Here is a 22,004-nt window from a genome sequence, read left to right as displayed (position 1 = left end):
AGGGTTGTAGCGGTTAAAGCTAGAGTGAAGATACTGGCATCATATGAAACTGTAAAAACTTAAGGAATCCATTGGTACCAACCATGTCATACTAGCTTGTCGCCAAGGTAGCTAAATAATGCTCCGAAATGACGCTGAACTGGCCATTTTCAAAGGGGTCCCTTGACCTCTGACCTCCAGATATGTGAATGAAAATGTGTTCTATGGCCATATTTGCCCACTTCCACGTTGATAAGAGTATTTAATACTTGACAAATCTTCCTTTAAGGTACATTTTCAACGGATAAAAAATATTACTATGGAGAATCATATGATTAATCGCAATTAAATATTTGAAGCGATTGACAGCCCTAATATTAAACATATCTGCAAAATGTTCACTGTCTTTGTTTTGTTCCCCGTCCAATATCCACTCTACAACTAAAGCATGATTAACATTTTTTTTTATGGTTTTGAAAACTCGAAGATCCTGAAGGAAGGATTTGGGTTCAAAGTAAATGCAGTTACATTTCCTCCTAAATGTATTCGCCAAAGCTCATTAGTCCTCAGTTTGGATGTACTTGCAGATATACAGAATTTAATGATACAGTATATGTGTGTATTGTGTATTTTGTGTATGCAAAATTGCTTTTGAAGAACATGCTTTACTCTATGGCTGTATCAAATGTGTTATTTGCTAATTATGATGCTAACGGTTACATTTAGATGGTGGCAGATTAAAGGAAAACCTGAATAAATTAGCAACACATTTTGGCGCTTCCATACAGGATATTAGGGCTCAACGAAGTATGAAAATCTCTATCATGCGCCGTCACTCTCACAGTCCCAATATAACATCTGTTTGAGATTTTGGACAAACATGTTAAAAGCACCAAAATGAGGGAATCAGTATTGTAGGAATGGTGTTAATCCCTCCAGTTGAGTTCCACACACTTGGAGAATCTATGAGGAGGAGCTCTTCGTGGTGGAACGATGCCTTACTGAGACAGTGTGTGTCGTTTTTCTTTTTTTGTCCTTTAATTTTCCACCAGTCTGAAGGTTTTTTTCCCAGAGAAGCTAAAGCTGTCTCTGGCCTGAGCTTGTTACCCCAGCTGCACTTTTTTGTCTTTTGTCTGGTGCTGGTGTGGCTGCTTGTTAAGGTGTCTGGACCAGGCCGGTTAAAGCCTTGATTTATCCCCTCGTCGTGCCCAAAGCTGGCTGGGAGGGAGGGTTTCAGGAAATCTCCTGCAAGCAAAAGCCTCATTCTGGAGCAGAGCTGTGGAGTCGGGAGATGAAAGCCAACCTGCTTTATTCCTCCTTCACCCCCACATGCCCTCTTCCTTTTCCTCTACTTGTCTTTTTGCCCATGCTCTGACGATCTCTGTTGTTACCCCAGTGACATGCCCGGTTGTCCCCGTTGACAATGGACTGGTGGTATAAGCTGTACATGGCGGAGATGACGGATTTTGGATTTGTGGCTTTGCTAGAGCAGTGTTCTGCATCTCTAAATCTACACTTCCTATTCTCCTTTTCCTTCCCTCCTTTCCTTCTTTGCTTCCTCCCTCCAGTGTTCCTCCCTTACCTCTTTTTGTCTTTTATTCAGCTCATTGGTTTTATCCCTCCAATTTCTTTCTTCCCTTGTCCTTTCTTCCTTCCTCCCTCACTCCCTTCTCTTCTTCTTCTCCCACTCTCTTGTTTTCCCCCTCTTCATCTCTCTTTTTAACCCTCCTTTACTTTCTCCTCTTCCTCTTGAGTCCATTCTTCTTCACGTCTCTCTCCTTAACTCGCCGTCAGACCGGCCAAAAATAGCTCCGCCACGCTCTCGCCGCTTCTTACTTGCTACTTTCTTTCTTTCTTTCTCCTTCACTTTCTTCCAGTCCATTCCTTTTTCTTCCATTTGCCTCTTTAGTTTGTTGCTGCTACTCTCATCAGTAGTAACATGCACACACACTCGCACACACACACACAGAGTAATCAAATTCCTCGGGCGTGATTGCTGAACACATTTATTGGCACGCACACACACTAACGCACGCACACGGGGGCGAGAGGTCATTGTAAATAACTCGCTTTCCGTGCTTTCATTTCCCTGGGGCATTGACTCTTGCTTGGTATTCATAACCATAACATGCAGAACCTGACAGACCGACTCTCTCTCTCTCTCTCTCTCTCTGTGTGTGTGTGTGTGTACTGATACTGTATTTATACCCCTATGCATGTGCACACACACACACACACACACTGGCGTACTTAGTGAAATATACGCACACTCTAGGCATTTTGCAAACAGAGATAGAAAAACATACATTCTTATCGTCCTTCACCACACACACACACACACACACACACACACACACACATAAAGAGATGATAATGGGCTTTGCAGGAATCCTCTATCCATCTTTACTCTCTGTTCCACTCGTCTGCGTCCGTCCACTGATACTTGTAAGACAAATCCTGTCTTCTTCATCTCTCCCTCTCTCTATCCAGCATTCACCTCTCTAAAACCCGCAGGCAAAAATACCGATTATCTGCACACACATACACATGCACACACCTGCTAATACCAGGCAAGGGGGTTGTGTTTTGAGACTTTATAATGTATTTATGCTTTTGGTGTCTACTGAATAATACATTGTTATTTGTTATTTTTCTGCGCATACTTTGTGAGACACGGAAAAGAGTGAAAATAATAAAAGCAGAGAGGTGTTGAAAGCATGAGGATAACTACCAGCTCAGCAGACAATAGTGGATATTTTATTTTATTTGTGTGGAACAAGAATGGCGACAACTCTCAGGAGAAGAAGAGAAAGAAGATCTGTTTGTGTCTGTATTGGCTTGGTTTCTGTGGCGCTGTCACACAATGTATGTCCTCATATAAACCAAACTTTCTTTCTCTAAATTCTGTTCCAGTCAGTGAATTTATCGAGACAGAAAGAGAAAATCTAAAAGTTATTTGTGTTGAGTTTATTGATCGTTTGGTTTTATAGTATATATTCTACTGAATATATATATTAGGGCTGTCAATTGATTATATATAAATATATATAAATAAAAATATAATATTTAATTGTGATTAATGGCATGATTGTCCATAGTTAATTGCAATTAATCGCAAATTATTGCACGTTGTTTTATCTGTTCAAAATATACCGTAAAGGGAGTTTTTTTTCAAGTATTTAATACTCTTATCAACATGGGAGTGGGCAAATATGCTGCTTTCTGCTAATGCATGTATACATTTATTATTGGAAATCAATTAACAACACAAAACAATGACAGATATTGTCCAGAAACCCTCACAGGTACTGCATTTAGAATAAAACAAATATGCTCAAATCACAACATGACAAAGTCAAGTCAGTGTGTCAGTGTGCTGACTTGACTATGACTTGCCCCAAAACTGCATGTGATGATCATAAAGTGGGCATGTCTGTAAAGGGAAGAATCGTGGGTACCCATAGAACCCATTTTCATTCACATATCTGGAGGTCAGAGTTCAAGGGACCCCTTCGAAAATGGCCATGGCAGTTTTTCCTCACCAAAAGTTTGCGTACATTTTGAGTTTTTATTCCCTCTAGCTTTAAAACTGAGCCCGCTACAACCTAAAAATCCCAAGTTGCGTTGATGCATTAAAGTAATTGGTGCCGTTTAAATGAATTTACGTTAACTAGAGATGCTCATTTTTTTTTAATTTTCCCCAGTTCACCGTCCGGGAGCGTTAACTTAGCAGCTACGATGCTGCGTGTAGTGTCGCGGACATGCAGTCACTTTCCAAGTAAAAGTCTCCACCGCACATTTAGTTTAGTTTAGCAGGCTGTCAGCTGTGTGTCTACCTGGCATAACGATACTTTGTCTGCCCGGCGTAACTTTAGCGAGTGGCCAACAAACAGTGTGTATTTGTGCTACGTTAGAAGCTCTAGCATTGCCGGAGGCTTCGTGCTCGCCTTCGCACACATAGACCGCGTAACTTTAGTGAGTGTCCAACAGACCGTGTGTGTGTTGGCGGTGAGTGTGAGGTTGTTGGTGGCGTTCTAGCTGTGATCGTAGGTGTAGCAGTGTGTGGACACTTTATTTGTTGGTGAATAAATGCTATGAAACTACAACTCATCCGCTCAAGGGAGCTGGAGACCGGAGCCAACTTCCTGTATCCTGCAGCTCCGGCTCCGCCTCTTAAGGTGGGCTGTTAAGGTGGACCAGCTTTTCTCCCTAAAGAGACGAGCCGCTCAGCGTTTGAGTTAATTATTAACATTTCTTTTAACCGTTTTAAACGATAGCGTTAATCGGTTAAAATACTTAATGTTGGTTAATGGTTAATTATGGACATCCCTAACGTTAACGTGTTATTATTGGCTTTGGCAGCTCTAACATACATACTGTATTTACTGTATATATATTTACATATTCTTCACTGCACTTTTATCCTCTAGGTTTTATACTTTAGGTGCACACACACACACACACACACACACACACACACACACACACACACAACCATTCCTGCCTTGAGACTTGTTTAAGGACCCTCCATCGACTGCCCTCTCTCCCCAGAGTAATGCTGTGCTCACATTGTGGCAGTAAAGGGCAATTTAGACGGCCTTTGCTTTCAACGGGAGATTGGTTGTAAATTCCACCATCGCTGATTTTCAAATGAGCAAACAGATTGTTAAACTTTCAAAACTTTTACCTTCTTCTGGTGATGAGATATTCAGCCGCGTGTACGTAGTCGTGTGTATATATGTGTGAATGCGAATCGCCTCGCGTCGTCTCGTCTCACAGCCGTGATGAAGTAGTGCAGTGGGTATTGATCCAGGTGGTTGGGACCCAGAGTCCTGCTGGTGTTCATGTTGGCGATCTAATGAGACACTGTTTGCACCTGGATTGGAATGTGAATGTGGTTAACTGAGTGGAAGGAGAGCAACCCAGCAGTCTTTTGTCCTCAGGACCAGAACTGAGAAGTGCTGAAGGAGAAAATATGAGGAGACTTAACTCTTGTGAGTAATATTTCTTAAGTCCAATGACAAAAAGCCTCAGAAAATAACCATGTTTTGTTCTGTAGAAGCATTTTTAATGTGCGATCGATATCAACGCTCAACAAAATGCGGTTTCCTGTGGCTGCTTAGTAGTAAAAGCCACCCTGCGGTTCGTCATTTTTTATTACGAAGCCTCACTAGTAGGAATTGTTTTGTTTGCATTAGCAGTAACTTACTAGAGCTCTAATGTGTCTGATGACAGCCATCAGTTAACCTTGAGAGGTAACATAAATGAGATCAAATCACACACAGTAATGATGAAGTATATGTAGCAGTTCCTGTGAATCCCATGTGGGTGAGTGGGCAATTTGATTGTAACAATTGAAACTTGTAATATAAGAGGTAATTACAGAACAAAAAAGAACTGGGAATTGTAAAAGAAAAATGCTGGTCATAAATAGTGGAAAAAAATCCAATTTGATTTAGTGAAAATCTTAAGGATTATAAGAAAAATAATAATTAGATTTGAAGTTTATCTGATATTATTATTCTTTCATATTAGTTACTAAACTCATACAACGGTTCGTATGATATCTTACAAAAAGTTATTCCTCACTTTTTGTTTGTTTTCCTACGAATGTCCAGCAAAACGTGGCAATTTCCGCTCATTCCATGCATACAGTCTTTTCAAAATAAACTTCTGTCTTTACAGGAAACAACTTGGTTAGGTTTCGGCAACAAAGTTACTTAGGAAAAGATCGACTTGCTTAGGTTTAGGCAATAAAACGACAATCTGGAAGACATGAGTACAGAAGTTGCGTGACAAATAAATTGATGTTGACTTCTGGTTTCACATGGGACACGAACATCAGTCTCCTGGGCAAAAGTGTTTTTTTCACCCACCCATCCACACCGACCTCCTTCCTACGTGGCGTTCCTCACTCTTTATACTTCCTGGTTCACGATTACGTGGATTACATACAAATTGATTTTGTGGGCTATATATACAAATTACAGTGCATTACTTTTCATAGGTATAGCTATGAACGGTGTATTAGAACAGCCTGACTAAGATAGCAGTTTAAAGATCCCATATTGTAAAAAGTAAGATTTTCATGTCTCTTAAAGCAGGTTTAAGTGCTTTATAAATACTATGAAAGTATCGAAGCGCTCAATATACAGAGAAATACACACAGTCCGTATTCAGAAATTGTGCGTTTGAAAAAAGCCGTTAGGATTTCTGTCCATTTGTGATGTCACAAATATACAATTTTTAGACCATTACACGGTTTTAAACGTAAACATACTTAATGTGTCCCAGTATATTCCTGGTTGCAGTGTATGTTAATGACATCAGCTGACAGGAAGTAAACATGGACCCAAACTGTTGCCAGGCAACGCAATTCTGTTGCAATTCCGTTGAAATGCACTAAAACAGAGCATTTCAGACTGAGGGTAAATACAGGCATATTCAGGTCGACAGTATAAAGAAAATAAAGTTTTTTTTTAACATTACAGCATATAAACATGTTCTAGTAGAAACACAAAATACAAGTATGAACCTGAAAATGAGCACAATATGGGACCTTTAAAATATTTATTTAATTGTTTCCCCAAGAAAATCATTCCCATCATTCTATAAAACCTGTAACTTAGTAGTCTTCTAAGTGGTATAAGTGGCAGCATGGCACTGCATCACCTAAGACTTAATTCATTCATTTTGTTGAACCTCAATTTTTGTACAAAGCATTTCACAGTGACTTGCTTTCCCACCCAGGAGCCACCAGCCTTTCCCTGCCTTTTGTTTGTCGCAGTAGAGCATGCCCATTTTCGAACACATCCTCTCTGTGGTGTGTCCTGACACAATATCCTATTTCCAGTGGAATTACACCAGCAAGATGCCATTAAAATGCTGTTTGTCAGTGAATTGAATAGGTCAGTTTTATAGCGTTTAACAGAATCACTTGACTGGGGATGCTGACCGCATGACTCATTCTTTCCGGCAGCAGTGTGAATCCTACTTTGTTTATTGTTTACTCTAATCACATTAACTTCATTCTAAGTTAGTGAGGATTGGGAGGACAGGCCAATATAAAAATCACTTCTCCCTAAAATGTGTTTGTTTTTCTCACTCCTAGATTTAACAATTTTCTTCACAATTAAAGAATAATAGAAACACACACACACACACACACACACACACACACACACACACACACACACACAGCACCTGCCTGCAGTAATAACGCTTGCCAGAGAAGGACGAGAATCAATCCAAGTTATTTTCATCTACTATTTGCACTGAATACGTGTCACTACTCTCTGCTCCTCCTGCAGCTTCATTCCGTCTTTCCCAGAGGGGCTTATCAAAATAGCTTAAATTAAATTGTGTTCATGTTAAACAGGGTCCCGCAGTATATTGCAGGGCTGAAATGGGTGCACTGATTTGAGGGGTTTATCTGATTGCTAACGTCTGTGTGTGTGTGTGTGACAGAGAGAGAGAGAGAGAGAGAGAGAGACAAACAGAGATAAACAGCATGTTGGTCTTTTTTATATTACTTGTTATTTTTTTCAATTAAGTCTCAATCTTTGGGTGCCAAGCACTCATTACTGTTGTGGTTCTGCATTTGTTTACAAGAGATAATTTCTTGTTTTTTTGTGTGTTGACGAGGTTTCCATAGTTGTCGCTAATGTTGCTTCAGTTTATTCTAAAAAAATCACTGAAAAGTCGTGACAAAGTCGTGCTGGCTTTTGACAATTTAGAGCCAAGACACAAGCTACTGTATCATCATCACATAGTGATGTTCTCTTCTCATATTGCTTTAGTTTAGCATTTTTTAGAATTGCTTGCTGAGAGGTAAAACTCTAGCAGACCATAAAAAAAAAATGAGTGGAGATTTTAGAAAAGTCCGGGAAAAAAAAGAACTTCATTTTGTGCAGCAGAAATGTTTTTTCATTCGCGGCCTTGACCGCCACGCCCAGACACGCCAACCCGACATCAAAGAACTAGCGGTGACGAAGACCACCAGTTGCATCGCCTCTTGTCGCCTTTGTCTTGGCCAAAAAGTTGCACTCAAACACATCGCAAAGACTACAGCTTCATTCCAGATGGCCGTGCTGTTGTGAAAATATCCGTGTGTTGGATCGATCAGATCAGATGAAGATGAAAAATGGGACGAGCCTTCAGTGTTTTTCCTCTTGACTTTACTCGTTGACTTGCTTTCCTTACGTCCGTTTCTCTTTTTGTGCGCTGATTCGTTTAAGCTGATCAGCCAATCGGGAGTGATTTCTCTCAACGGCAGGCTCCACCGCCTGAATCGGCCGGAAAAACTCAGACAAGGGCAAACTAGAGCCGACGGTTCGGTACACCAACAACCCCAAACCGTCCGACCGCCGGCTTGGTTTTCCAGGGTTGATGCCTTTATTGCAGAGTGAAAGCTCAGGAAATGGACCACGTTCCCGAAAAAAATGAACAATTCCGAACAACAGTTCAGAAAAATATATTGACGTGCGAATTAAACGCACAAAAAAAAAATGCTGCCGGTTTGTATAATGGCCTTTAAGGGGCAGGTGACTTTAGGACAGCTTTAATGAACTGGCTATAGATGTAATAACTTTTACTGTGCATCAGTTAGTGACAGACTTGTTAAACACGTTTATTTACATGGGACTATTGAGAAGAGAGAATTAATTATCAGCCTTTAAGCTCATCATGCATTCTCGAGGAGTGTGTCCTGATACTGTGTGTCTATGCAGATGTGCCTGTGTTATGTGCTTAGGACCAACACCTACTGCAGCTGACTTTTAGCAGCTCTGAACAGCATATTGCGCCCAGCGGCCATCACTCATTAGCGAATGTTGATGGCAAAGGCCAAGTGTGATTAGCCAACGCTTCGCTGCACATCAGCGCTGATTTTGGCTCCCCACCACCACTGGCTCCTGTTAATCAGGAGCTAATGAAAGGAAACTTGTGGCATATGTGCCACTTAGTCCAAATGAGTCCGCGTACCTCTTCCTAGGGCCAGGATGACATTCCCAACGCATCACTCTCTGATGGAACTTCATCGGTTTCAAACGCAGCATCTGTCTGTTCTCATTTTGTTGCGAGTTTGTGGGAATATACTGTAGGTGTTTTTGTTTTTATATTCAGCTTTTAAACTAAGTCATGTCTCCTGTTTGCTGCTCTCAGTGAAGTTTTAGTGAGGAAAACATTTCATCAGTGAACCATAGCTGCGATATAAATGTTTGCTGTGATGCTGAAGCTGCTAACTGGGTGTAACGAGTTCCATCTGACTGCAGTTTGATCCAGGGGTGCCTGGTGGAGAACTCAACAATTTAAAGCAACATAAATGCATTATTGATTATCTGTGATCCCGGCCTTCAAGAGGTAAACAAATGAGCAGTTAATAGCATCTCCGACTGCACTCCTTGACTTATTTAGGCACTAATGCCGCATTTTCACTGCTTGCTGCTCGACTCGCTCTTTTTATGCCTCGGCGACGGCGACAGCTGTGGCGTTATGTTATGTTTGCAGGTTGTCCATACGTCGGTCCCATTCTCTCGAATGCAATATCTCAGGAACGCCTAAAGGGAATTACTTCAAATTTAGCACAAAAGTCCAGTTGGACTCAAGGATGAACTGATTAGATTTAGGTGCTCAAATGTCAAAGGTCAAGGTCGCTGTGACTGTCCCTGTCTGTCCCATTCTTGTGAAAGTGATATCTTTGGAACGCCTGGAGGGAATTTGTTCAAATTTGGCACAATCGTCCACTTGGACTCAACGAGGAACTCATTAGATTTTGGTGGTCAAAGGTCAATGTCAATGTGACCTCTCAAAACACGTTGTTGGCCATAACTCAAGAATTCAAATACTAATTATTAAATTTCACACAAAAGTTTATCAGGATAAAATGATGAAGTGATATTTTGGACAGAAATGGATGTAAAGTGCCACTTCACCGGTTGGCGGAGACATAAAACCATGATGCATGTTCTAGTTTGGTTTTCAAAGGGTATTGTCACTAGAATAGTCAACTGTTGCGCGACACAAGACATTCTGCACAAACCCGCCTTTTTTAAATGGCCAAAGTACCATCAATAGTGAACACAATTTTTTTTATTTACTCGACCAAGATTTTTTTTAAAATGGCAGCCGGCAAAACTATGCTGTACAATTGACCAACTCACAACTTGCGAATTTTTGGTTGTGGTGGGCTTAATTTTGAAGCTAGAGTGAAGATACTGTACTACTACTACTACTACTACTACTACTGTACTACTGTACTACTGTACTACAACCATGTCATACCAGCCTGAAGGAGGTTAAATTACGCTCCAAATTTGCGCCAAATTTTAGCGAGGAAGAACTGGCATGGCTATTTTCAAAGTGGTCCCTTGACCTCTGAACTCCAGATATGTGAATGTAAATGGGTTCTATGGGTACCCACGAGTCTCCCCTTTACAGACATGCCCACTTTATGATAATCACATACAGTTTGGGGCAAGTCATAGTCAAGTCAGCACACTGACACCCTGTTGGGCATAACTATATATATATATATATATATATATAGTTATATATATATATATATATGCAGCTTTTTTATATACATTTCTGGGAACCTGTCCAGATTCAACAAACTTTTCAAGTCCTGAAAAAAAACTCTCCAATCTGGCCGTAATCTCACCAGCTGTGAGCCTATAGAGGGGCCAGAACAATAAGAGTTTCACTTTGAGGAGTGTTTTTATAGTCACACAAGAGATGAGATGGTTATGACAATGTTCTTTTCAGTTTACAAGTGATCTCCAAAGGAAATGTCCCTAAATGTGTCTTAATATTCGCTGATGTTTAACTTTTAGAATTTAAGTGTTTTTTTAGTGAAATGGTGCGCTGTCCTTTAAGAGACCCGTACATCTCTGTCTGTGTTTGTCATAAATGCCACATCCAGATGATTTTATCCCGTCCTGCCTTCTGGCTGTCACTCAGCAGAATAAATGGGCTCTTCAGCACCCCACCTGTGCTTAACTGCACTTTTCAAGCGTGAGATATCTGCCACTGGAAAAATGACAGCTTCGGTACAAATTGTCTATTTTGGAATCATAAGACCTTACAGCATTGCAACATTTTAGTGTTGTATCATCTGTCAATTATATATTTTTTCTTTAACATTTATCTTTTTTAGTGCAGCAATTAAAGTCGCCATTCTTTGTCCCCTTAAAAGTTTTTTCAACCTTAGTTTTGCGTTGCCCACATCTCAGACATTTGGGTTCAGATCTGCCCCCGGCAAACACTAAACACCACACACTCACGCGCCGCTACTTTGCTGTGAGTGTGGCCACCAGCAGACTGGAGTGTGATGAGGGCTTTTCGGGGGGGTTCATTTTCCATTCTCAAGGGTAAAAACAGCAAAGCGTGTAAAAGAGAGCAACAGCTGCAGTTCAACGGAGCTCTTTGAAGAACTACATCAAACACAGAGAATCATCTTCCAGCCATTGGCCTCACAGTAGAGAAAATCAAGGGTGTGTGTGTGAGTGTGTGCGCGGCCAGCATGTTGGAGAGGTGTGCAGGACTGTTAATCCTTTGGCCTTCCCTCAGTCCCTGCCTCCTGCTCCTCATCACTTGGTTCAGATGTCTGGCTGCATATTTTCTCATCCATATTTAGTTCTTGGATCTTGGTCTGTATTGATCTAGTCTGTTAATCTTGTTTATTTTCTGACCGTTCCATACTGCCTTTTTCTTGCTCCCATTCTGACCCGTTTCCCTTATCTCACTTCTGCACACTCCTCTCCATACCACCTCTCAACTTTAAGCCTTTCCTCTCGTGCTTGTCCGCATCTTTGTTCAAACCGTCTCCACCCTCATACAGTAATATTTATTAATTTTTTTTTTTTTTTTTGTTGAGTGCAGCATTTCTTGTCTATCAAATCGTTTGCTTTATTATTTTATTTATTTGTTTTTGTTACTTTAAAATGCATAATTTCCTAAATGCCAGTTTTTTTTCCCCCAAAATAATTAGTGCTATGGACATAATCCTTCTTCTGTACATTTTTAGAGCACTATATACTGCATCCATTTACACTTTCACAACAAGAAAAAAAAAAGAAAGTAAAATAAGTACATTAGCTGGCAAATAGGGAGTGATTTTGCACATGGCATGAACGTTTAGAACAGCAAGTTTGAAAGCTTTCATGTCCTTGGATCAGCATTGAATTAATGTTAATGAATACCAAATTGGGTTATGTTGTAGAACTATACTTTAAAAGGAATAGTTTGTTTTACATTTTTTCTAAGGGAGTGAAATTAAAAGATCTCATGCATGAACATTAAAGCTGCATTAGAAGTTTTTCTGTCCACTTTTGGGCTCAACAACTAGCGGAACATCACACAAGTTTGACACATTATGGCCTTATAAAGTTTTCTTTGGCAAACATGTTAGGATTGCCTATTTACACATCCAGCAGACGCAGAGCAACATGAGCATTCATTTGGAGTCGTGTTTCTGATTCATAAGTCCAATATTATCCCCTTTTTGCTCTGTTTTGGCCTCCACTAACCCCTGAAAAATTAGGCTCTTCAGATGCTAAATTGCCTACTTCACCTGCATCTCCAGCTAGTTCATAACTTTGTCCGTTTGGTCCTGGACAGCATGCACTGTGTTTTCACTGGAAATAAGCTTTCATGAGAGCGGTATAGACTGAACCAAACCGTAAAGTTAAAGGCCGTAAAAAAACGAAACAGTGAGCTAAAAGATGCTAAAACACTCCACAGAGCTGAGGGGAGCTGCAGAGTTGGGTCTGTGGGTCCGACCAGTACGACTAACCTCCTTCACACTACGCAGAGTAATTTGACCCATTGTTAAAGGAACGTTTTGGGGGATTTATTAGCAGAAACAGAATATAATATTCATAACTATGTTTTAATTAGCATATGATCACTAAGAATGGTTGTGTTTTCGTTAGCTTAGACTGAGCCCTTCATATCTACATGAAGAGCTCCTCTCTTCATGGAGTTCGCCATGTTGCACCCCAATGTTTCTACAGTAGCCCAGAACGGACAAACCAAACACTGTCTCTAGAAAGAGACTTTCTCGTTTTTACGTTACCTGAAGGCCACTGCAGTTCTCTGAAATGCTTTTGAAACTGCCGTAACGTGAGTGCAAAACCGTGGTACCGCCAGCCGCCGTCTGACTTCCGTTGCTCCTAAAGTAGCTCATTATGGTGAGGATGGCCTCTGAGTGAGGCGAACGGTATTACTGCTGATTTGCACTCGGCAGCACACGATACCACAGTCTTGGAAGGGAGGAGTGAGCGGAGGGGTATTCAGTTGGTTGCAGTCTGCAACTGCACCACTAGATGTTGCCAAATCCTACACACTGTCCCTTTAATATAAAAATATTAGTGCAGATTAGTGCAGCTTTAAATAAGGAACTATAGTCCAGACGTGTCAACACTAGCTTAGCATACAAACTGGAAGAAAGGGGAAACAGTTAGCTAGGCTCCGTCCAAACACCTCACTGTCGGACAGAGCTAAATACTGCTATATCTAAAAATGTTATTATTCCTTTACTGTGAATGCATTATTGCACATTTATCCTATTTTTCTGCACTGCTCTCTGCGGTATTTTCACAACAATATTTGAACTCAATCCCCTCTCACTGTCACTTTGCCTCTCTCTTTCTTGCTATCTTCCTCTCTCTTCTTCTTCTTCTTCTTCTTCTTCTTCTCCTGCTGGTGAAGGAGGGGTGGGGGGTGTCTTGATTAGAACACACACTGCCAAGTCCCCCCACATCGCATCATTGCATTTGATTAGCTCCAACCCCCTGCTCCCTCCCTTATCACTACCAGCACAACAGGAAGCACCACACACACACACGCACACACACACACACGCACACACACACGCATGCATGCACAGATACACATGCATACATATCACTCGCAGACTTATCTGAACTCTGTGGCTGCCTGCAAACGTGCACTGGCATAATATGAACACACACAATCTCCACACACACACACACACACACACACACACACACATATCTGGGCTGCTGCTGGTGCGGTGGCGGCAGGGCGTCAGGTAAAGCCAGCACGGCGCCGACAGCTCCCTGTCCCTAATGAAGCATTAATAAACTGCAGCACAAAACAGTGGATCAGAGAGCAGCAGAGCTTCCCCACCTGCCTGGCTGTCTGCTGGCTGCCAGGGGGAGAGATGAGAGGGGGAGAGAGGATCACTGTAATCCCCCATCTTCCAAAAACCCCTCTGCCCCACTTTTCAGGAAGGTGAAAGTGTGTATTCAGGAATCACCGCAGCACATGAATTCACAATTAGGCACGCAGGTACAATTCCAGCACTCTGATTCAAATGAAGCAAACCTGCTGAGTGGAGGTATTCAAGGCGGAGCGTCCATTGAAATGATGCCTCTGATTAGAAGAATCGGAGCGATTGTTCAGTTAAAGAGCCAATCAAATCCATCCAGGTCCAACTGTGATTAACTGACAGGACTCCAAAGTGCCTTTGAAAATAGCTGAATTTGATAAAAATCTTAATTAGTTTCAACACCACTAATTTCTTTAACACAACTTGTATTTGAGGTTGTAGCGGGCTCAGTTTTAAAGCTAGAGTGAAGATAGTGGTATCATATGAAACTAGGTTAACCTAAGTCATACTAGCTTGTCTTGAAGGAGGCTAAATAACGCTCCAAACTTGCGCTAAACTTTTGCAAGGAAAAACTGGCATGGCCCGAGTCCCTTGACCTCTGACCTCAAGATATATGAATGAAAATGGGTTCTATGGGTACCCACGAGACTTTATGATAATCACATGCAGTTTGGGGCAAGTCATAGTCAAGTCAGCACACTGACACACTGGCAGCTGTTGTTGCCTGTTGGGCTGCAGTTTGCCATGTTATGATTTGAGCATATTTTTTATGTTAAATCCAGTACATGTTTCTGGACAATATCTGTCATTGTTTTTTGTTGTTAATTGATTTCCAATAATAAATATATACATAGTTTGTATAAAGCAAGCATATTTTCCCACTACTATGTTGATAAGAGTGTGAAAAAGTGCAATTAATTTGCGATTAATCACAATTAACTATGGATAATCATGCGATTAATCGTGATTAAATATTTAAATCGATTGACAGCCCTAATGTAAATGAATCAGGACTTAGTCTCCGTTAACTCTATTAGAACATACTTGTATATATATTACGTAATATTCTCTTAATTGGGCCCCAGGACGTCGGCTGTTCTTCGGGGTGTCCTCTCCTTCCCTCATCATAAGCGAGAGATGTCATCTCTGTTTGTGCTGGAATTGCTTCAGTGTCACTTTGTGTCTTTATCTCTCCGTCTATCCGTATTCTTATCTGCCTTTTTTTTTTTTTTTCTCGTTATCTTTGCAGCCTAAACCTCGCCGAGCTTTGCTCCGGCGAGGGAGACTGATCTAATTGGCAGCGAGGATCATTCTAATTTAGCGACGCCAGCTCTGCTGACTTTTTTCAGCTTTCTCCTCTCTTTTTTTTTGCCACCTTTCACACGATAATAATGAGAAAATATAAGCGAGAACTCCCTGAAGTTTGCTGTGCTGAGCGTGTTTTTTTTTTTTTTTTTCTTTCTTTCTTTTTTTTTTTCATGTGGGCTTGTTACACCGATCACATTCGCCCAGGCAATTTGCCTGCTTGTCTGAGTCTGAGAAGGGAGGCTTATCTGCACTAACGCCCCATCGAGGCTGTGCTTCGTATCCAAATCGGCCCCTGTTAGCATTCAAATCAGGAGCCCCCGCCTCCCTCTTCCTATTCTACCTTGCTCTCGCGCTCCTTACTATCGCCCACACCCCTCTCTGCTGTCAACACGGCTGCTTCGCTCGGCGGAAAAGAAGGCCGGGTAGAGAGAGAGAGAGAAAGCGAGCTATTATTTAATGAGATCAAGAAGTGCAAGGAGGGTGTTGTTTGCTGTCACAAAGCAAACAGGGGCCCCTCCCTGCAGATGAAGAGGATCGCTGGGCTTCTCCCTCATTTTCCTCCTCTTCCTCGGTAGCTGTGACTGCTGCCCCCCCCCCCACCTTAACAACCACCATTTTCTCTGACAAGGTGCTTCTTTCTTGTCAGGACACACACCTCCTCCCATTCCCCAACAGCAGGCGCATGAAAACGGCATGACTGAAGGTTATTCCTACTAGTACTGTACGCTACATAACAAGTACTATTTTATACGTGCAAGTAGTGTAGTGATTGTAGCTCGTGTGTAATGACTGCTGCTGTGATTTAACGTGACCTTATACCTGCTCTGGCAGATGCAACAAGGTCACTACCGCGGCGCTGTTTTCAGGTCATCAGCGTCTGATTGTTCACATGATTAGATTGAAATTAGAGGCCAAGTGTCCCAATCGTCATCCGGTCCACATTAAACCACCGTCGATTGCTCACAATGACTTATGATTTAAAAAAAGCTATTTTCCATCAGTCTCCCTTAGTCAGAGCTGTAATTTAGCACTTTATTTTGAAGTTACTTTTGGAGTGTCTTTGTCATAAATTAGGTCTAGAGTCAGTTCCTGCTGCAACACAGCACAAATATATATATATATATATATATATATATATAAAAAAGTGTTCGTTAACGAAGTCTCTCGCACCAAACCCTCAAAAGGACTTGACAGGAGCGAGCGGAAAAAGAAATAGGGGGGGAAAATGTGTCATGAAGATGAGGGAATGCGAGGTGTGGGGGGGAGTATCCTTTGATCAAGAGCTCTCCTCGTAGCTCTCCTGTCTCCTCACGCATCCATAATATATCTCTGCACAGTCTCGAAACAAAATGCACAGCAAAGAACTTGTGATTCAATATACCCCCTTTAAATTAAATCTGTTGGTTCTAACAAAAGAGGGGATAATATCAGACACGGGTAAATAGTTATTCTAAAAACGGCGGGCTTAGGAAATGAGAGGGTCGCCGCCGCTCCGCTTCTCTCCCATGGGAGAGCATGTTTGTCCGTGCCAGTCATAAATATGCATCATGCAGCCGGATGACAGCGATTGTAATCTGACGGCCGCCTCTTGTCGAGCATATGAATCCCCGAGAATAGCCTCCGTCAGTTGCGAACGCAGGCAAAATTAAAAGTTGCACCCTGTCCCGTCGTTGGAATGAGTCATTCAGCGACAAGTGGCACACTGTTTAATTAGAGTGGAAACAGAGTCCTCCGGGGGAGGAATACCTCTCTCCCCTCCTCTCTCTCTCTCCGTCTCATTTGTGGAAAGGTAAATATTCAGAGGGTCGCTTTTCAGCCGTGTCGATTAAAGCATGCTTGAGCATAGCAATGGAGAATGTGTTGTGAATGTGAAGCAACTAAATCAATTCGTGCCGCGCTGCGAAATGAAACTTGTTTGTACGAGTAGACAGCTGCGGCAGCGCGTCCTTACCCGGGGGGTGTCGAGTAGTTCTTCAAGCCCAGAATGACTGTGCTGGGCTTCCAAAAGAGCGCCAGCGGCCACTTAAATAAAGCGGCCTGTCATCCATGTTGCATTCTACAGTGTACAGTAGCAGTAGAGTGTCCTGGACTACAGCTGGCTGACAGGTGTATTCTTCAATGTAAGAGAACCCTTCTGCTTTTGACTAAACCTTGTTTTCATGTGTGTCCCCGCCTGCAGCTCTGAAGGACCCCTGCACCGACGTGGCCTGCAGCTACGGCAGCACCTGCATCCAGTCCTCAGACGGCCTGTCGGCCAAGTGCATGTGCCCCCTCGGCTGCGAGGGCAAGCGAGAGCAGACGGTGTGCGGCAGCGACGGGAAGGACTACCGCAACGAGTGCGAGCTCCATCAGCACGCCTGCAAGAACCAGAGGAACATACGAGTACAATACCAGGGGCACTGCGGTGAGCTCTCTCCTCGTGTTTTCATTGATTCATTTCGTTTATTTGTTGTCCAACTAAAAAGATGAAAAGTGTCCATCACTGTTTCTCACAGCCCAACATACCATCTTTATATGTGTTTGATGCAGTGTTCATTTTGGCAGCTATTTTAGGTTTAAGGCCCTTACACATTGAGCCGACGGTCGGCTGTCGGACAGTTTGGGGCCGTCGGTGAGCGTCTTTCAGCCTAGTTTTTACGGTGTGTCCCGCACTGTCGGCTCTAGTCTGCTCTGTCGGAGTTTTTTTCAGCACGTTGAATCAGTGGAGGAACCCGTCGGTGAGAGAAATCACTCTGATTGGCTGTTCAGCTGGAGTGAATCAGTGCACAAGAAGAGAAACGGAAGTGAGGAAAGCAAGCAAACGAGTAAAGTCAAGAGGAAAAACACAAAAGGATCTTGTCATTTTTCATCTTATCTCCATCTGATCGTTCCAACACACGGACATTTTCACAACGACATGGTCATCTGGAATGAAGCTAAGTGGTGAGTGAGAGTGGTGTGAAATGGTCAGCAAACGCCGCTTTATTTCATGTACCTATCATAACGACGGCTCGTATATCCGACGTCTTCGGTCTTCCGGTTTCCCTTTTTTGATTGACAAATACAGACTACCGCCACCTGCTGGTGTGGAGAGTTATTTCCTCTCACGCAGGCGCAGAGCGTACGTGCTAACTGGCCGTTGGCTGTAGTCTTTGCGGTGTGTTCAAATGTCAAAACAAAGGCGACGTGAGGCGACGCAACAGGCGACCTTCATCATCGCTAGTTTTTTTTAAGTTGGGTTGCTGTGTCCCCAGCTTTAGTCTCAGTCTTAAAATGAAAATGCTTATTAGTGCTTTTTTTTTTTCTTCATGGTTTTAGTCTAGTTTTAGTTGACGACAACTCAAAGCGTTTTAGTTTTAGTCGCCAAAAATTCATTTGACTTTAGTCCAAATGTTTTCTCTCTTCATTTTGTCAACTATTTTTTGTACTTGATCTAAGTCCTGTTTAGATCATATTTATATTGATATATAGATTATATTGAACATTTCTGTCCTTTTAGTCAAACTTATTTCACATAAAATTTTAACTTATCATTATCTGATGACAGACACAGGTTGAATGATTAAGAATGCAGCTTTGCAGTTAGTTCAAGTCTAACTAACTGAGCTCATTAATGATGCGGTTCAGTCACACTCACCGGTCCGTTATGAAAGCCAATCCGCCCACCCAACATGAAAAAATATGCGTTACTGCCAACTTCATGCATTACAGTAGCACGATTGTCAGGTTTCAGGTGTTAGACAAGAAGGACGGAGACGGACTGGGCACCGCCGCCGCTGTGACATTGGTGCTGTCACGTCTTAGTCATGGAAAAAAGGTCATTGACGAACATATTACGTCATAGTTCACGAAATGAACACTGGTTTGATGATAAATTAAATTTACAATGATATAAGCAAGGGAAAAGCAGAAAACCCTGGATGTTCATTTTTGGCATTTTTACATGATAAATTACTGGAATGACTTTTCTTTCTCCTCTACATTCTCTGCTCCTCTCCTTTCTTCTCTCTTCACTCTGTTTACTACCTCTGGCTTTTGTTGTTTCTCCTTCACATACCCCGCTCACTTGCGGCACGCCTCTGCTAATTCTCATTTTTCATTCAGCTTGCTTTGCTTCACACAGGTACTCCCGCGGTGCGAATTGTTGTTTTCTCTAAGTAGGTCTTTAGAGCTGTCGTTTTCGTCGGGCCCAGCTCTTTTTTTTTGCTCATCCTTGTTATCATCAGGCGATAGTTGTTTACTCCCAAGGCGCTCAACTTTGAGTTTTTTTTTGTTTTGTTTGTTTTGAGCCAGATGGAGGGAAAGAAAAGCAGACACGAGCTCTGTCTCTTAGCAGCGGGAGCCTCCGGGACACGGAGCAGTGTGGTGGGGAAAGAGAGATGGATGTGCAGGTCCGCCAGCGGAAGGTCGCTCGTATAAATCCAGCCCGAGTCGGCCAAAGTGACCCGAGTTGCCCCGTCCTCCCTGGGGAGGGCCGAGGCGCAGGGGACCAGTCGGCTCTGATGGTTCCTCTAAATCTTCCCACAGCCGTTTTATCTAAAGCCTTGGCTATTCCAAGTTGCTAGCCCTAGCCAGACAAATGCAGTTGATTTATCCGCACTGCTAGTTTTTACAGCAAACAGGCCATTCTTTTTGTAATTACCCTACTTGCTCAGCTGGATGAAAGCATGGATCCTGGAAGCTGTTCTTCTCAGTTAATGGGAGGTAATGGTTCTCTTCCTCAGATAATGGTCCGGCTGGCGGTGTGAGGCACTGCGTTATGCAGAGACGCTGCATGCATTACGATAAAAACCCCTGTTTGCTAGTCTCTGCAAGCCTTTTTGCATTGTGCTGATAGAAGAGGCCTGGCCAGAGCTGGCCGCGGTCACTCCTCCTCCTCCTCGCCCTCCGCAGCCAAAACGCTCTGTCGCTTTTTATGTCCACGCATTGTCGCTCTTTGCAAGCCTGCCAGAGGTCTCTGGAAACCATTTCCCCTCATTCTCTTCCTCTACTCCTTCCTTTTCCCGATGATAGGGCGTTTCATCCTCGGTGTGTTTTGAATGACTCGCCGGCAGCTTGGCAGTGATTTGATATGTCACGGCGCTACATAAATCCTTTGTCTTCCCACATGCCGAAAGCGTGGCGGGCAGGATAAAGCTCGGGCGCCTGTTTCAAGGAGCAACACCTCCCCCCCCTCTACCCGTCCCACACATCCACAAACCAATTCCATTATGATCACGGACTGATACGGCCGAGCGTGCCAGACCGACGCTCCCCTGGAAGGAGGGAGGTGCCAGGGAGCAAATCAACCCGGCCGTCTCTTCATCCATTTCCTTGTCTCCCCTTCACATCCAAGGTCCCAGTCGGAGCTGCTCTCAGCTGCTGGGCCACCGATAATATCTGCGGAGCAGCAGTGATGGAGCATCATGTCTCCTCTTCCCTTTTTTTTTGTCTGTCTTCTCCTTTCTCGTCTCTTCTGTTCTCTCTGAATTTACTAGTCAAACAAAAGTTAATGCATTCATCCGACTGAGATGATTATTTGGCCATCACAGGTATATCGTTGTTTACTGCAATTTAAAAACAAAGCTCTAACAGGAACTCGTCTTTGGAAGGAATTAAACAGTTGCCAGTTTTGGAGGCAATTAATCCAGGACACACCTGCTCTGTTATAATGTGTTTTTCTTTCTTCACTTTTCCACAGAGGACCAAAAGATGGACAGAGATGTTTTTTGATTAAAGCTCTCTTGTTTTAGTCCCCCCGGGGTCTAGTTAACATAAACAGATTATTAAACGTTATTTCACTAATAAAAACTGTTCTACATACTGAGCTGTACTGCGGTTGTGTCTCCACAGACCCGTGTAAAGACAGCGAGAACAGCCTGAACACGTTGTGCCGGGTGGAGGCGCTCACCCGCAAGCCCCTCGTCTTCGGCCTGCCGGAGTCGTGCCCGCCGGGTATCGAGCCTCTGTGCGCCAGTGATGGCCAGACCTACTCCAGCGATTGCGCCATGGGAGCAACGAGCTTGCAGAAAGGCATCAAGCTCAGGAAGATCCACGCTGGACGATGCAGGAGGCTGGGTAAGGGCGAGCTTTGTGGTACTGAAAAGTCATGGATGAGTATTAGTTGTAGAGAGATATTGTGAAAAAGATAAGCCAGCTGGGATCTCAGTGAATACTACATTATACAACTTTTAAGAATCAGAAAATCTATTTATCCATCATAGAGCAGTGGGAAATTGTCTGTGAAGCTGCTCACAACTAGCTTGTTGGTGAGTAGATATAAAATTAGGGCTGTCAATTGATTAAAATATTTAATTGCAATTAATCACATGATTTTCCATTGTTAGTCGTGATTAATCACACATTTTGTATCCGTTCAAAATGTACCTTAAAGTGTGATTTTTCTTGTATTTAATACTCATCAACATGGGAGTGGACAAATATGCTGCTTTATGCAAATGTATGTATATATTTACTATTGGAAATCAATTAACAACACCAAACAATGACATATATTGCTCAGAAACCCTCACAGGTACTGCATTTAGCATAAAACGATAAGCTCAAATCATCACATGGCAAACTGCAGCCCAACAGGCAACAACAGCTGTCAGTGTGTCAGTGT

The 22,004-nt window shown here is 42.6% G+C and overlaps 1 protein-coding gene across 4 annotated transcripts in view; it reads left to right on the top strand.

Annotated features, from left to right (window-relative positions):
* The window catches only part of agrn (agrin), a 349,702-nt gene that overhangs the window by 206,591 nt on the left and 121,107 nt on the right, over positions 1-22,004 (top strand). For all 4 annotated transcript variants that reach the window (XM_074642837.1, XM_074642838.1, XM_074642840.1 and 1 more), the window contains 2 exons: positions 17,601-17,825; positions 21,233-21,457. In XM_074642837.1, coding sequence (XP_074498938.1) covers positions 17,601-17,825; positions 21,233-21,457 — 450 coding nt within the window. The remainder of the gene's footprint in view (positions 1-17,600; positions 17,826-21,232; positions 21,458-22,004) is intronic.

Source organism: Sebastes fasciatus, chromosome 8 (genome assembly GCF_043250625.1).
Source record: "Sebastes fasciatus isolate fSebFas1 chromosome 8, fSebFas1.pri, whole genome shotgun sequence".
Taxonomy (NCBI): domain Eukaryota; kingdom Metazoa; phylum Chordata; class Actinopteri; order Perciformes; family Sebastidae; genus Sebastes; species Sebastes fasciatus.
This window is presented reverse-complemented; position numbering and strand designations above follow the sequence as displayed.